Source organism: Bidens hawaiensis, unplaced genomic scaffold, assembly GCF_021521415.1.
Source record: "Bidens hawaiensis isolate Kalapana, Puna unplaced genomic scaffold, B.hawaiensis_p1.1 tig00034127_1, whole genome shotgun sequence".
Classification (NCBI taxonomy): Eukaryota; Viridiplantae; Streptophyta; class Magnoliopsida; order Asterales; family Asteraceae; genus Bidens; species Bidens hawaiensis.
Window position 1 is genome coordinate 70343 of NW_027495871.1, and position 18433 is coordinate 88775.

General features: G+C 44.4%; 1 protein-coding gene across 1 annotated transcript; it reads right to left on the reverse strand.

Annotated features, from left to right (window-relative positions):
- Window positions 1-1728: 1728 nt before the first annotated feature.
- LOC143585687 (exopolygalacturonase clone GBGA483-like) lies at window positions 1729-3591 on the reverse strand. Its single transcript, XM_077067422.1, has 4 exons — window positions 3475-3591; window positions 3248-3385; window positions 2117-2164; window positions 1729-1947 (listed from the first exon to the last, which is right to left on the reverse strand). Exons 1-4 carry the CDS (start codon window positions 3589-3591, stop codon window positions 1729-1731), a joined length of 522 nt encoding a protein of 173 aa, XP_076923537.1.
- Window positions 3592-18433: the final 14842 nt, after the last annotated feature.

An 18433-nucleotide genomic window follows, 5' to 3' on the forward strand; every position in this document is an offset into this window, starting at 1 on the left:
CTGTTATTCCTGCAATACCTGCACCACCCGCTATTCCACCTCCACCTCCACCTCATGCAAATCATCAAGCTGTTAACAATCCTCCTCCTCAAGTCGCTCCTCAAGCTGCTTCTCAAGCTGCCGTTTCAACTAGCTGGTTGAAGTTGAAGAAGTGTCTAAGTCAGATTCAGATGATTCCTTCCAGTCTGCCGACAATGTGGAACAACATTAGACTGAGCCCGTAGCTGATCTTCATGTAGCTCCTAGTGTGGTAGAATCTGTTGCCAAACCTCCCTCTGCTGATGAAACGGTTCAAGTAGCTACTCCTGCTGAAGAACATGTTGCCGGTGATTCTGATCACACCGCAACAACTCCCATAAATACCATTGTTGTTCCATATGGTGAAGATCTCTAGAAAGAACCGATCAATGAAGAGAATAGAGTTGATCAACCTGACTCTATTCTATCAACTGCTGATGTTCTTGATGGTGCTCCTCGCATCTTCCATCCCATCGAGAATTTCTCTGTGAATCTTCAAGCAGAGCCAGTCACCATAGTCGAAGACATTCCTCAGTTTCCTATTCATCAAAGTCATCCAACAGAGAACATCATCGGTTCTCCATCTGTTGGTATCCAAATAAGAAGTAAATCTAGTACCATTAACAAATGTATGTTTGCTTGTTTCATTTCACAGGTTGAGCTAAAGGACTATAAAATGGCCCTAATGGAAAACTCGTGGGTTGAGGCGATGCAAGAAGAGTTGTCACAATTCAACAAACTTCAAGTTTGGAGACTAATCAAGATGCCGCCGAACAACAAACCGATTGGGCCCAAATGAGTGTTCAGAAACAAGAAGGATGACAAAGGGATTATTACAAGGAATAAGGCAAGATTGGTGGTACAAAGTTTCTCTCAGCGTGAAGGCCTTGATTACGATGAAACTTATGCACCAGTGGCTAGGCTGGAAGCAATTCATTTTTTTCTAGCCTATGCCTGGTACATGAATTTCAAGGTTTATCAAATGGATATGACGACAGCCTTCTTGTATGGTAAAGTAAATGAGGAGATCTACGTGAAGCAACCACCAGGATTTGAGGATCCTGATCGTCCAGATCATGTTTATGATCTTGATAAAGCTCTTTATGGCATGCACCAAGCACCTCATGCATGGTGTGCTACCCTAGCAGAACACTTGCCGGAGAACAACTATAGAAGAGGAGTCATCGATCAGACGTTATTTATCAAGAAGGTAGAGGGAGATCAGATCTTGGTCCAAATATATGTTGACGACATTATCTTTGGATCTAGTTCTGATAAACTGTGTAGAGAGTTTGCCGAGGTCATGCAAAGCCGGTTTGAGATGAGCTCATTAGGAGAGTTATTCATCTCTCTATTGTAATTGGATCCTTTTATTTAATATATTCAGAGATTATTATTTAAAAAAAAGTTCTCCAAACATTATCAACTTTTTATACTAGAAAATTAATTAAATTATGTTGGTACCGGACATGTTGGTACCGGACGTGATTTCTAGTCACTGGAAATCATCCCGTTGCCTCCTTGTATCGCATGGTTACATTTAACGGTGGGATGAAATTGCTTTAAGCAAAGAGAGGATTCGCCTCAAAGCAATTAGAGTCAATTAACATTTCAATTGTTGTTTTCAATATTATAGTTCCAACCATTATTTGAAACCACAGAACCAACATGTATATTGTCCCAATATATTTGGGGTTACATATAAATTATCTAACTACATCTAACACTTGGGTAGGTAGAAACAAATTCCCCTTTAGCATTGTTACAATAAGAAAATACGCCAGGACCAGTGATTTCAACTTGATTTGTATAGATTCCATAACACTTAAATCTTTTGCTGCAGTCGAACGTAATCGCTTGATTTGTCTCCAAGGATCCATGTATATTCAGATACTTCACATCGTACACATGCACAGATGAGCGTGTTGACTATATAGAAAACCAAGCGATACATTAGGCAACAAGATATATAAAGGACTATATATAATATAATAAAATAGCCTGATCAAACATAGACACTTAGTAGTGGTTAGTAAAAAGCACTTTTAGTATTAAGGTGGTAATGCTGAGTAATTATAATTGGATTTTGTACGTTTACCATAGTAATATCCTCATATACGATCCTCCTAGCATAACCAGTTCCACCCTACGGCACAAGAACACAATAAAGATTAAACGTTAGTTCAAACGATAGCAAATATAAATAAAGTTATATTAAATTTTACCTGTACAGTCTTGATTCGTAGTCTATTTGTGGTTCCAGTGAGGTTACAGTTTCGTACGTGTACTTTTTCGACTGTGTCATAACCTCCGTTTTCCCCAAGGCTTCCAATACTACGTAAACACATAAATGGCTATGAGAGGGGAACTTCGTGTAAATGTGACAATCAATATAAGAAAAAAAGCATAATTAATCATCTGATACCTTATGCCATGGCCAGGTCCGCAGAACACCCCCGTTACATTGAGATCATAAACTCCACCGTTGATAGCCACACAATCATCACCTATTTTATCGTATCGAAATGGTTGGAACATTGCAATATATATAGAAGAAAACTAACTATTGTAAAAGAACTAAGAAGTTAGTATAAGTCAAATTAATTCCAGTTTGTATATTAGAGTCATGGATAAGTACGTTTGATGAATAAGAAATATCGATCCCATCAGTATTAGGGCTGTTTGCGGGCGCTAAAATTCGAAGATATCCAAGATTTACGTTTTGGCTATTAATAATGCTAATATGAAGGCTTGGGCTGTCAATATGAGTTGTCCCAACCAGTCGAAGACGATCACATCGATTGAAATGTAAAGCCTAAAGCAATATACATTTACATGTCAGCGTTTTCAAACTCAATTAACTTGTTAATTGTTCGAATCAAGTTATATAATTATGTAATTAGGTCGTTACGCAATTACACTATGTTTTAATTACACTACACTATAATTATATTATATTGTATATATAGTTTCATTACTTATTTCGCATAGTTAGCACATTAATTAAATTTATATGATCCAAACCAATAGTATATATCATTTGGGTTTTGCTACTTCATATTCAAGAAACTATTCGAGAATATGAGTATTAAATACCATTTGATGTTTGATGGGCGGCAAATTGATATTTAAAAATTGCTTTAAACCCGTAGGAGATCCATAACCATTTGTTATGTGTTCTTGATATTGATTCAACCTTTGACATGTCTTAGTTATTGGCTCATTTTACCTCAACATTTACCGCTGGGAATTTGCATGGACCATTGAACATAATCAGGCCTATTAAAAATGTCTTCCCCGGTGGTATGACCAACGTTGGGTATCGTGAAGTGTCATTACATACACCAGCCCATGCTTGATTAAAAGCCTACAAACATGAACCAATAAATTAGAAAACATTCAATTTTGCATGATATGTACGTAACCACATTCCCTTTATTTGTAGAATTGGTTTACATTGGTGTCATCTGTGTACCCATCTCCTTTTGCACCATAAGCCGTGACATCGTAAGAGGCCGCACTTGTAGTTTGTGGGATAAATAAAATGTAGCAAAAGCTCAACACGAAAGCCATCAATAAACCCTGCGAAGAGGAGATGAAAGAGTACTTAGTTTAAGTGTAAATCAAGTACATTATGACTTACACATTTGTGTGTTGTTCATATATCTTACCATTTTTAGTACCAATTGAAGATGGTTATTCTGTTGTTGCTTGATGATCCGCAATGTCACTATTTATATTGTGAGAAATGTAACTTGATTAAGTGTATGTGTATGTGCTAAATTAATAAGACAAAATCACAATTAATTCATATATTTTGAATCAAATTGAAGAGGTAGGTCCCAGCAGAGCCCACTTGGACCCGCAAGACTCACCTTGAAGAGGGACGTCTGCGCAACGACCAACTGGTTCCGCAGTACCAACCATGCTCAGAGATGAAGACCTTACGCGCAGTACGCCAGCTGTTCCCGCAGGAAAAGCCTCCCAATGGTGAAGTACCCCGCCTGTTCCCGCAGTTGCGGATACAAGCCATCAGGGAAGGCTACCCGCACTAATAGCAAGGCTACACGCACAAAGCACTAGCTCAATAATTCAGTGTCACCTGAAGAAGGAATGAGCAAGGCGGGAATACTCCCGCCCAAATGAGCCAGTCCGTACGCTTCTGGAAGATCTTTTGTACTATACCTGCCAAGGTATGGACAAAATAGACAAGATCTGACCAAAGCAGCCCATGAACCAATCACAGGGTGACAGCTCACCGACAACAGTACGAGGAGGAGCACGCTCTAGTACAAAATGTCACTATCAGCCGCTGCCTACTCACCAACCCTTGTCGTGGCACGTACAGAGCCTGCAGTTGGTGGAAAAGGAATAGTACACAGCCGGCGGAAAAGGAATAGTACACAGCCTGCCATGTCACTATCAGCCGCTGCCTACCCACCAACCACCAGCATGGCACGTACGTAGCCCACAGTTGGTAGAAAAGGAATATTATACAGCTGGCTGTACCTGCTTGGAAACCTACCTTCGGCTATAAATACTCCAACACCTTGGAACGGTATCATTATCTTGTATCTTATCTTCACTAGCTATTTCTCTTAATATACACTTATATTCAGAGCAATCTAGTCTGATTCTCACGCCGGAGGGTGGTCACAAGGAGGAACCCCCCCCCCCCCCTCTCAGTGACGAGCTCACGGTGTCTGTTTTGCAGGTCATCTGAAGAATAACCATCTTTGCCGGAACTAACCCTCGTGGGAAGCATCTACTTAACCCCCAGATTATCCGTAATCTGCCCGAGGTAACTTAGTGTTTCTTCATTGGCGCCATCGGTGCATAGAAGCTAGAACTAATTCTTCCACTTTTTTTCAAAACTTCTGGAAAGATGGTTAAGGTTACTCCGGTGCCAAGGCCAGCGAGTGACCAAGAAACTCCGGTAACCACAACCCCAGCTACTGGGGGAGAACACCGGCGAATACACAATTTTTACGAACACTACCCCGGTTACCCAAGCCGGGGCAAGTGCAGTAAACAATCCTTCACTGGGATTCACCGATACCCAGTTGGAGAGACAACAGACGAGGTTCCCCCGCCAAACACTTGATCAAGTTAAAGCGTGGGCGGAAGCACGTCAGAAGGAATTCCAAGCTGAGTTGGATGAACGCTTACGTTCACTCCAACAGGCTGATGAATTCGGAAGCACTCGACAACAGCTCAACATGAGCAATGAGTGTGAATACTTGGACGATGATTGGGAGGAGTCCGACAGTGACGCAAACCCTCGTCATAGGGCGAAAGGGAAGCGTAAGGAAACGGACTTCCAACCAAGAAGGAATTTTGGAGAAACCTTCAAACCAAGGAACGCGGGGGGAAACCCACGTGACTTCTCCAAAACCTTTAGACCAACTGTTGCAAATGCGGGAACGTCCAAGTTTGCAAGGGACATTGCGGAAGCAATCGCCCCGAAGAGTGCCAAACAGATGTCCAACATCGGCACTTATGATGGTATATCCGACCCAGACGATCACTTGAACAGATTCATAGCGGGGGCAACCGTCAGCAACTGGACGGAACCCACGTGGTGTTATATGTTCCAGATGACGCTGGTTGGAGAGGCCAGGGCGTGGTTTGATCGTTTACCGGTCCACCACATCTATGATTGGGCGGATTTCCAACACAAGTTCAGCCAGCACTTCAGTCAACAGAGGAAATATACTGAAGAGTAGTGGACGATCCTCAACTGCGTTAGAGAGGAGGATGAATCTTTACTAGACTTCATCACTCGCTTCAACTCGAAGAAGCTGAGTCTGGGCACCATAAGCGAAGATCTTGTTCGCGCCGCTTTCATCCAGGGCGCCGAATACCCAGAGCTTATCCGCACGTTGACGGGTAAAGACGGCATGCCATCCACATGGGATGCCATCATGACAGCAGCTAAACGTTTCGCGGAAACGGAAAAGCAACTGGGTAGAGATCTTCCTCAGAACACAAACCTCTACACTCAGAGGACTAGAGAAAACAATGTCCGGACCGCCCGGCACAACAAATAGAGGAAGCTAGGTATTTGGCAGTCAAGGGTAAACTTTGACACCTCATCCAGCTCTCGCCCTCTAGTAGGCGGAAGGGATAACACGCACCCATCAAGCCGAAAACCCCGGTGGACGCCACTCACCAAAAGCGTCACGGAGATATTTGCCACCGAAAAACTCCCATGGCCAAAAGCTCCAATGATCCGGCAGCGACATAACGCGGATCAGAGCAAATCCTGTGACTTCTACGGGACAAAGGGTCACACCACTGAGGAGTGTACATCCTTGAAGGATATTGTTGAAACATTCGTCAAGGATGGAAGACTTACACACCTTGTGGTATCAATCAAGAATGGAGGGAGGAATGATAACCGATACAAAGGCAACGGACGAAAACCCGTTGACATCAGCATCCACATGGTTCATAGTAACATCAGAGGAAGAAAAAGACGAACGACAGAACCATGCGCGTGGAAGGAAGCTGAGGTGCGCTTCCCGCGAGTGCCAGGAGGACCCAGCAAAGAAGGCCCAATAGTCATCAAAAGCCAGCTGGGGCACTACATCACTTCCCGCACTCTTGCTGACAACGGCGCCTCGTCAACGGTTATGTACAGTCAGTTCTTTGACAAGCTAGACGACGAAGACAAGGAACGCCTGGAAACGGTCTACGCCTCGATGGAAGGGTTCGACGGCAGCACGAACACACCCTGGGTATCCTATCTTTCCCCGTCATTCTCACGGACGGGAAACACTCCCGCACAGAAGACGTGGACTTCGTCGTGATGAGGAAGCCACACCACAAATACGACATTCTCTTCGGGAGAGAAGGGATGGCAAGATTCAATGTCGTGGTATCTTCAGTCCACGGCATGATGGGATGGCCAACAGCTGAGGGTGTAGCGATGATCACCGGTATTCCCCAGGTATGCATCGCATCTGTCTCATCTAAACCCAAACCAAAGATGGCTAAACCAACCATCACCGAACCAGAAAAATGGGCCCTCAATGGCAAATACCCTGACCAGGCTATTACCATTGGCCCAACTATCACTGATCCTACGCGCATCTTACTCAAACGTTTACTACAAAAAAACGCTGACATCTTCGTGTGGACACCAGCTGACATGACTGGTGTACCTCGAAGTAAGGCAGAGCATAAGCTCAAGTGTGACCCGGCTTTTACGCCAGTCGTACAAAAGCGCAGAGTAATGGGGGCGGAACAAGCTAACGCGTGTAGAACCCAAGTCAAGGAACTCCTTGACGCGGGCATCGTACGCGTTAGCAGATATCAAACAGGGTTGCAAATCCCGTCATGGTACCGAAATCTAACAAACAATGGCGCATGTGCATAGATTTCAAAGACTTAAACAAAGCATGCCCCAAGATTGTTATCCGTTACCCGAAATTGACCTTAAGGTAGATTCGTTAGCACCGTTTCGCCTTAAATGCTTCCTTGATGCGTATAAGGGGTACCATCAAATCCACATGGCCGTTGACGATCAGGACAAAACCGCATTTCGGACGCCCGATGGCATATTTTGTTATCAAATGATGCCATTCGGACTTAAGAATGCCGGATCCACATACCAACGCCTGATGGACAAAGAGTTTCATGCCCAAATTGGGAGGAACTTGGAAGTCTACATGGATGACTTGGTCATCAAAAGCCCTGAGCCAGAAGCGATGTTGAAAGACATCGAAGAAACTTTCAACACGCTCAGAAAGATAAACATGAAGCTCAATCCGAGCAAGTGTTCCTTTGGGATGGAAGAAGGGAAGTTCTTAGGAGTCATTGTTACTAAAGATGGTTTCAGAGAGAACCCTGAAAAGGTCGAAGCCATTATCAAAATGGAATCACCTACTACCATCAAGCAAGCTCAGACACTGAATGGACGACTAGTCGCACTTAACCGCTTTTTGGCAAACCATGCGGATAGGTCGTTCCCATTCGTGTCAACATTCAGAAACTGTTTAAAGAAAACGCACTTCCGCTGGACACCAGAAGCGGAAGCAGCTTTTCAGGAAATTCGGTCACGCTTGATCGAACTCCCAACGCTCACAGCACCAGAAGCGGGGGAAGGAATTAATCCTATACCTTTCCGCCACAGATAGAGCAACCGGGGCAGTCCTGCTAGTAGAGCGGAAAAACATCCAGATGCCAATCTACTATGTTATCCGTGTCCTAACAGACGTGGAAACCAGGTACTCTACCCTGGAAAAATTAGTCTTAGCACTTGTACAGGCTTCACGCAGGCTAAGACGATATTTCCAAGGTCACCCAATCACCATTCTCACCAACTTCAAACTTGCAAACGTTCTAGGCAAACCCGAGTTGTCGGGACGCCTAGGGGCAATTTAGTTGGGGGAATACGCGATAAAATACAAGCCAAGACCAGCCATAAAAGGCCAGGTCTTGGCCGACTTTATTGCAGAAGTCCCCGCTTTGCGGGAGAAAGAGTGCCAGGAGGAGGCTCAACCCTCTCCAGCACAAGACATCAATGATGTCTGGCGACTCTACACTGATGGAGCAACCAAAAATGAGGGTTCAGGCGCAGGATTGAAACTAACCAACCCAGCAGGCCAAGAATACACTTACGCTATTCGACTGGATTTTCCAAGTACGAATAACGAAGCGGAGTATGAAGCATTCTTGGCCGGGCTGAGAATTGCGCGTAAGATTGGAGTGAAAAACTTGGAAGCCCACGTGGATTCCATGTTAATAGCCAACCAAACAAACGGGACGTACACGGCTGTGAACGACACAATGGCCCTATACCTCGCACAAGCAAAAACCCTTATGCGTGATTTTAACGATTGTAAAGTCATACACGTCAAGCGTAGCAAAAACAAATTTGCGGATGCGTTAAGCAAGCTTGCATCATTAGCTTTCACCCACTTGGGAAAGGACATCCGCATTGAACTCCTTGGAGCACCATCAGTCCCGCACAAGGAAATCTGTGTCATCCAAACCGGCACAGAAACGTGGATGACACCAATAATAAAGTACCTTGCGGCAGGTATACTGCCAGAGTCAAAAACATTGGCAAAAAAAATACGCTGTAAAGCACTGAACTATCAACTCATCGATGACATCCTTTACAGACGTAACTTTCTTGGCCCACTCCTAAGATGCGTGGACAACCAAGATGCTGGCTACCTCCTAAGGGAAGTGCACGAGGGCATCTGTGGAGTACACGCAGGTCCACGCGCTGTTGTAGCTAAGCTAAACAACGCGGGATACTTTTGGCCGGGGATGCATCAGGATGCGCTGGCATACACAGAAAGTGTAGGTCTTGCCAACTCTACGCACCCAACACGCATCGCCGAAGAATGAACTTGTTCCAGTCACCTCTTCATGGCCATTTCAGAAGTGGGCCATCGATGTGACAGGTCCATTTCCCACAGCAGCAGGGAACGTTCAGTTTCTAGTGGTAGCCATCGACTACTTCACCAAGTGGATAGAAGCAAAACCCTTAGCCCAAACAACCGCAAAACATATCAAAAAATTTATTTGGGAATTTATTATTTGTCGTTTTGGACTTCCACAGAATTTGGTGAGCGATAACGGCACCAACTTTGCTGACAAGAAGCTACAAAAGTGGCTGGAAGAACTTCAAATCACCCACACCTTTACCTCAGTGGCGCACCCGCAGGGTAATGGTGAGGTGGAAAGAGCAAATAAGAGCATCGTCGACGGCATAAAGAAAAGACTCTTGGAACACAGATCCGGCTGGGTGGACGAAGTTCCACACGTCCTTTGGGCAAACAGAACGCTGAAAAAGGCCAGTACGGGAGAAACCCCGTTCAGCCTCACTTATGGCACTGAAGCCATGGTCCCAGTCGAAATTGGTTTACCCTCACCAAGGGTCTTGATTTAGCCAGAAGACAATGATGCGGAAAGACGGTTAGACCTTATGCTAACCGAAGAACGCAAAGACTTAGCCGCAGCGCGTGAAGAGAACTACAAGCGACAAATGCAAAAGTACTACAACACGCGGGTAAAACTCTGCAACTTCAATGTCGGAGACTACATACTGCGTAACAACGAGGCTTCGAACCAAGAACGCCCAGGAAAGCTGGCCCCGGTCTGGGAAGGGCCATACATTATCAAAGAAGTTTTGGGAAAGGGCGCATACCGGCTCGAAAGGCTCGATGGCATCCCCATCCCAAGAACATGGAATGGAGCTCAATTACGCAAATGCTACATGTAGATCAATTCCAAACTTGTAAAGAAAAGGCCTAGAGCCACTTCTAATGGAAATGATTCTCCTTTATCACATTGTGTTGATAGCCTTACCTTTATACTTATGAACTTTCCACACTGATATGCCGGTATTCACCGCATAAATAAGTGTGAAAAGAAGTAAGTCGTTGCGTGTGGAAGGCGGCAAAACCCGCATAAACACAAAAAACGGTAAAAATTTCTGAGAAAAAGATGAGGAAAACCTTCACGCAGGTCAGTTATAGGTGAAGTTTGGTCATCCCACTAAATGAAAGTGACGGTCCTACCCGCACAATCATGATAGAGGAAACTGAACATCAACCTATTGACAACCACGCGTCGAAAAGTTAACTTATTTAAAACACTTAGAAAATTTCTAAGGAAAAGATGAGGAAAACCTTCACGCAGGTCAGATATAGGTAAAATTTAGCCACCCTACTAAGTGAAAGTGATGGTCTTACCTGCACAATCACGAAAGAGGAAGCAAAACTTTAACCTATTATCTGCCACGTTGAGAAGTTAACTTATCCAAAGTAATCAAGAAATCGCTAAGTTAAACCAAAATATGCGTGAAACAAAACATATAAGGTTTACAAGGCAAGGCATTAACAAATAATATATATTCCATCAAAATTCAAATATTACAAGAATTGCTGGGCACATACCCGCATGCAAAAATATAAATCTATTCTAACAGTGGGAAGGGATCTAAAGGTTCAAACTTCAGGACCACTCCCTCCAAACCCACTTGAACCCGCACCATCAGTTGGCTGTGGCGGTTCAAGGAAAGTCTTGAGAATAGTTAGCCCATCCTCAGCAGCAGCAATTTCGTTCACCTTCTCCATCACCGGATGCGGGAAGGCAGCATACTGGTTTACTGCTTGGTCGTAAGCAGCTTCAGTGTCCACGTCATAAAGAGGGAAGTTGGAAGGCGGGATGCCCTTCTCAACAAACCCCAGACCAAGCAGGAACCAGCCTTTTCCCCATCATCATGGGAAGCGTTGAGAGCTGCGCTCATGGCATCGTCATAGGATGTGTTTGTGAAGACCCGATGCACAACCTACAAAAAATATGTATGTATCAAAAACTTTTCTTCTAAGTATAAAGAAAAGCGTAAAGATATTATGAAGCTGCGCATACCTGCGACAACGCTTCTCGTAGAAGCCATTCCTTGGTGATCAGAGCTTCCTGGAGGGCAGCTTGAGCTTGGTCATGGGCGTGTTCGGCTTCATTTTGGTTAAGGTTGGCAAGCAACACTTCTTTAGCTGCAGCCTCTTCAACGCCCTTCAGCTTACGCTCAGTGTGGTCAAGCATACCCCTCTGGTCCAAGATCTCTTGGAGCTTCTTGGCGTCTTCCATGGCCAAGGCATCATGAGCCTGTTGGAGCCTCTCTAGTTTGGCTTTAAGCTCCTCATTCTCGGCACGCAGAGGCTCAGCAATGGCTTCAGCTTTGGTGGCCCTCTCGGTCGCGTTCCGCGCAGTTTCCTTAGCCAACCTAAGCTATTCGTTAATAGCTTGGGTAGCCTTGGAACGGGCCTCGAGCCGGGCCTGAACTTCAACCTCGAGGGCCTTGAAGGCCTTTTCCTTATCCGCAGCAATGGCGGCAAGTCTCCTGTTCTCCTCCCGGATAGCCCGCGCCTGAGCCACTTCCTGGCTACGCGCCGTCTTTAACTTGTCGTTTTCACGACAAAGCAACTCGACGCGCGGCTGCATCTGGGCAAGGAGAATCCGAAGCTCGTTCGTCAGCCTACCCTCCTGGTAGCTAGACATAGCTTCCCCCGACGCACCACTTGGGGCTGCGTGACGCGCCCACTAGACGCAGTCCACAGCCGTCCGAAGGGTTGTTCCCCGGCGGATGTTCCACCGCAGAACATACACCTCATTGGAATCCGAAACTGCAAAAACAAAAAGCAGTTAGGAAAAGATGATAAAAAATAATAATAATAATAATAATAAAGCCAAAATAACCCTACGCACCTGTAGGGTCGACAACAGGCCGATAGCCGCCAAACCCATCACCCGAACCTAAGGGATATCCATCCAAGAGGTCAGGCAGATGGGAAGGAGGCAGAGATTGGCTAGAAGCCCCAACCCTGAACGCACCTGAGGGACCGGCCGTAGTCGCAGGCATTGGAGGAGGCATTGTAGAGGCCCCTGCGGTAGAAACCAACGGAGGTGAACTCACTGGAGGTGAACTCACAACCGTGGCCGTAGCTGCGGAAGAACCCGCAGGATAAACCACCGCCGGCTCAGTGAAGGATTCCGTGAAGATGGCACTGACAGCCGGCGGGGATGATGTTACAGTTGGAACAGTTGCCTCAACGGGATGAGCAACTGAATCAATGCTGCAAACAGGCGCAGCCGCCTGGGTCATCGCCTCGGGTAGGTTGACCAAACCTACCGTCATGGGTCCAGAGACGCTCCTTCCCGCTCCACTTGGGAATGCGGTTGCATCCACGCCTGCACGAAGACGATATATAAGTATGATGGCGGAAAGATATGCAGTTAAGCTGAATATAATTTATACTTACGAGTTTTCTTGAGCTTGAAGGTTCTGACAGGCGGGGACGAACCCGATGGAGCCGGCCTCTTCATGCCGGTCATCGTCGTCGTACTGGGCTGCCCGGAGGTGACAGCTGTCTCAACCCCCGGAACAGTGGTCTCACCACCCCCAGGGTTCCCCGCCTCCTCCTCGCTTTCAGTCTCGGAGTCAGACTGATTTCCTAGGTCGACGGCGGAGGTAACCTTCGCCTTGCCCTTCGCGCCAGTAGCCTTCTTCTTCCTCACGAAGAAAGGACCATCTGCGGATTCCTCATCAGAAGATTAGAGGAATTCCAGCAGAGGTTTGAGCATTGAAAGGGGGAGGGTTAAAGAGTCCCTTACCTGGCCGCGTGGCGCTCAGAATCTCGTGGCCTGGCGGGTAGACCTCCACAAACCGATCCGCCGTTTGCTCCAGGATGGGCAACTCTTTCTCGTCAAGATCACGAGTACCCAACCGAGCGGGACCACCGCTCCCCCGCGGCTGCAGAAGAGACCGCAAGTTGTTTCCCTCTGAAAATAAAAAGAAAGAAATTGTTAGAACAAAAACCCTAAATTAGCAAATAATATGAAGCATACCATAAGGGATAGAGTTCAAACCGTATTCGAGGACGATGGGAATCTGTGGCGCCTCTGCCCCAGCATCTTTCCACACCCAGCTCATACCGAGCATCACCATCCCAGACTCCGCAAACCGGTAAACCGGAGTCTGGATCTGGGAGATCTTGGTGAACCATTCCGCCTCTTGGTAATTGGAGGCGTGAAGGCTAGGGAGCGCCATCCCATTCTTGAACGTCATCGCAATGGGGACGACACGGGCAGAGATGTAGAAGAACTCCCGCTTCCAAGACCGAAGACTGCGCTCTGTAGCACAGATCTTCAAACCCTTGATCCGGGTGACCAAGGTGTACCAGCCTTGGATGCACCTCCAGGAATAGAAGGTCATCAGGCGGTCGACATGGGGCTCCACACCAAGAATGAGGCACACCCATTCAAAATGGCGGATCTTGGCGATCGCCATTGGGTGTACCTCCGTCAGGTGCACACCGTGTCTCTCCAAAACACGGTATACAAACTTCGTCAATGGGAACCTGAGATTCCCATAGACGAAGAATGCAGCATATACCCCTATCTTGCCTTTGGGGGCATCGTACACCGTCTGATGAGACGCAGGAAACTCAGGCTCGAAAGGCTCGAGCATGAACTTCCTGACGATGTACTGATAGAGGTCGACGGGAAGAGCACACTGGCACTCGCCAGCAGTACTCTTATCGTCCTTGTCAGAAGTGGACGATGGGTTCTCGATATACACGTCGGACTCTTCGGCGGTGACTTCTGGATCATGAGTAGAAGACATGTTTTAGATGTAAAGAACGATTTCAGGAGAATGCTCGACGGAAAGTTAGAGTATTCGCCGGAAATCGTTTAGAAGAAGAAGAGAGAAGTGAAAGTGTGGATTAAGATGAACCCTCTCCCCCTTTATATACTCATCGCAATGAATGCGATGAATTTAATGCGGAAGAGAGAGGAAATCGCAAGTGCAATGAAACTATGACACGTGGAAAAAGCAAGCTGGCAACAACTGTTGACAGGACGCGCGCCGTAATCTTCGCACCCACGCGCCCGAAAACTCGCGCCCACGCGCCTGAAAAAGCGTCTGGAACGACCATATACTGTCACGTCGCCATAACTTCCTGCACGTTCTGAAAGTGTCAGAAGAAACCGTCGGACGACACTAACGTCCCTTCAACAGTTTGGACTGTTCTTATCCTTTCACCAACTCTTCGAATTTCAAAAAAAAAAAAATCAAAAAGATTCAAAGATTCAAAAATAAGAGGGAATATACCCCCTTACCTTGGTGCCCAAGAAACCGTAAGACAAGTGCGGGTACAGTGTCAAGGCGAAACCCTTCACATACCTAGCACCTGCAGGGAATGGAAGCCAAGAATACCTTGGAAGTAAAGAAACTATAAGACGAGTGCGGGTACAGTGTCAAAGCGAAACCCTTCACATACTTAGCACTTGCAGGGAATTGAAACCAAGAAGGATCTTTTGGACCGTGCTTGCGGAAAGAGAAATAGCACCTCCGCATAGCGGGAAAGTTGAGAACTAGCTTGTTTGAAACTTCAAGGCGGAGTTGGTGGTTTAACATAACTGATCACTATGTCCGAAACTACCAAAACCTCGTGAAGAATCTATACAAGTGAAACTTAACGCTCCCGATGTGCGAAGCGGTAAAACACCTACCCGCATCACAACCAAAGATCAGGCAGAAAAGTCAGGAATTTCTGCGAGTGACATTAGGAAAACCGCGGGAAGAATCCCCACGGAAAACCTTAAAACTAAAAAGCCTTTCCAAAACCCCTTGCTTAAGTCCAAAAGTTCACCTCACTTATTAACAATTCATGAGAAGAACATTGGACTGGGGGGACTTGAAGAGGTAGGTCCCAGCAGAGCCCAGTTGGACCCGCAAGACTCACCTTGAAGAGGGACGTCTGCGCAATGACCAACTGGTTCCGCAGGATCAACCATGCTCAGAGATGAAGACCTTACGCGCAGTACGCCAGCTGTTCCCGCAGGAAAAGCCTCCCAATGGTGAAGTACCCCGCCTGTTCCCGCAGTTGCGGATACAAGCCATCAGGGAAAGCTACCCGCACTAATAGCAAGGCTACACGCACAAGGCACTAACTCAATAATTCAGTGTCACCTGAAGAAGGAATGAGCAAGGCGGGAATACTCCCGCCCAAATGAGCCAGTCCGTACGCTTCTGGAAGATCTTTTGTACTATACCTGCCAAGGTATGGACAAAATAAACAAGATCTGACCAAAGCAGCCCATGAACCAATCACAGGGTGACAGCTCACCGACAACAGTACGAGGAGGAGCACGCTCTAGTACAAAATGTCACTATCAGCCGCTGCCTACTCACCAACCCTTGTCGTGGCACGTACATAGCCTGCAGTTGGTGGAAAAGGAATAGTACACAGCCGGCGGAAAAGGAATAGTACACAGCCGGCCATGTCACTATCGGCCGCTGCCTACCCACCAACCACCAGCATGGCACGTACGTAGCCCACAGTTGGTAGAAAAGGAATATTATACAGCTGGCTGTACCTGCTTGGAAACCTACCTTCTGCTATAAATACTCCAACACCTTGGAACGGTATCATTATCTTGTATCTTATCTTCACTAGCTATTTCTCTTAATATACACTTATATTCAGAGCAATCTAGTCTGATTCTCACGCCGGAGGGTGGTCACAAGGAGGAACCCCCCCCCCCCCTTCTCAGTGACGAGCTCACGGTGTCTGTTTTGCAGGTCATCTGAAGAATAACCATCTTTGCCGGAACTAACCCTCGTGGGAAACATCTACTTAACCCCCAGATTATCCGTAATCTGCCCGGGGTAACTTAATGTTTCTTCACAAATGTAATTATTTCTTATTTATTAGTACAAGATTCAAAATATTTCCATTTCAGTAATAAATTAAATGCATTGTTTGACTATTTTATGTGTTCATGTATTTCTTTTGCCATGAAATAATTAGTGGATAGTTTGTGCTAGGTGTTTGGCAAAGCTTTTTGAAAATTGTATTTGATTTTATAAAAAGCTAATAAGTTTAATAAGTTATTTATAGAAGCTTCGAAATGAAGCGTTTTTAAATGGCTCAATGACTTATTTCTTTTTTAAAAAACAAATAAAATATTTTCAAAAGTTTACTCAAACACTCTTTTAGTATAGAACTTAAAAGAATTTAAGTACTAGTCCAAAACAAAAAAAAAAACATTGCCAGAATGATTTAGTTTTTACGTTCATTATCATCATGCATGAACCACAGAGGTTTTTGTTATAATGTTGTAAATTATAAACTGTTTGTTAAAACCATGTTTTTGTTGTTTGTTTAAAAATAGTGTTTCCACGTTCTCGTAAACACGATTGTAAATTCCAATTGTTGTTTTCTTTATTAGTTTTTCATTTAATTTCTGATAATTAATATAAATCTAAGTGTACAATTCATTCAAGCTTTTAAATTGTTCTTGGATACCATTAATTCCAGCAAAAAACATTTATTTAGTCTCTAAATATGTTTTTAAGTGGATATTCACATTCTTTAGTCTTTAGATGTTACGATACACAAGATCAAGTATGAACTGAATTAGAAATAATATGAGATATAGTTATGAGAGGTTGACATAGTTATGAGAGGCGCATTTTTATTCTCTCTTTTAATATGTTTATTTTTATTATAATAAAACTAGTTTATGTGATATTAATAGAGTTGACTTATCCTACAAAGGGCATAGAAATAATAAATAGGAGAAGCTATAAGACTGGCCACTATGGTCGCATTTAGGGGCATCTTTGGGGCGCTGAATACCGCAGTGGGCCGCGAAAATGGGGGGCGCAGATGGAGGGGCGACTTCACAACGATGGGCGCGGAAGGGGCAACATCTCTCTCTCTCTCTCTCTCTCTCTCTCTCTCTCTCTCACATACACATACATATATATGTATATATAATATTGGGGCGCCCATGGGGATTTAAACCATATCGGGACGTTATGGAGAAGGGCTTCGATAAAGGGGCTTCGATGCTCATGTGGTGCTGACATGGCACGATAGAGGGGCTTCGATGCCCCCGCCATAGAGAACACTCTAATTGATTATCATGTGTTAAGTAGGACTAAAGTGAGACATATATTTTCTCTACACATGTAAGGTGCATGCCAATTCTCTTATTATTTTAAAATATAACTTTTTCATACGTCATTTAAAAAAATTCACCATAATAACAAACGTTTTATTTATATTCAATATAAGTATAACTATAGTTTATAAAAATTAAAACAATTACGTCGTGTCTTTCTGTTTGTTATTGTGTCTTTTGTTCGTAATTGTGTCGTTCTCATGACTTTGTTTTTTCATGGTTCCATGATTCAACAACCCTTCTCGTGATTCGTTTCTCATAATTGTCAAGATATATGTGGTTAATCTACCATATGTGAATTTATCATATAGAAGAAGAGAAGGTGAGTAGCTTTTCTTTCAATGCCTCTCTTTGCTAGGGCTATTAATTTATGACACAGATCTGTTATCATGACATGACACGACATATGTTTTAATAAGTTTTGGTTTGAGTTCAACAGGTTCATGTCTTAAATAGATCAACCTAGTTATGACATATTTGAGTTCGTGTCCTAACAGGTTAAAGACTTGTTAACCTCTTAGTAACATGCGTAGATTTTTAATTTAAGAAACTAAATAAATAAACACTCATAAAGTCCATAACCCGTTTTTTTCATGCCCGTTAGAACTCGATATTATATATATAATGAATGTTATGCTTTGCTTCTATGGTTTTTTGCTTCATGTATGATGTGTTGTAAAACACACTTATTTTCTATACTTTTTTATCTTCTTTTTATTACTAATTTATATAATAAATAATGTTTTTAACTCGTTTTAACTTGATCTTACAAAGTTTCTTATTTTGTGTAGGTGACGAGTTTTAAAAGAGAAAAGGTTCGGGTTTTGAAAGATAAAAGAGACTTTTATGATCAAGTTTGGAAGACTAAAACTCAAGGTCTGACCAAAACTCACAATATCCAAGCCTTACATCTTATTAT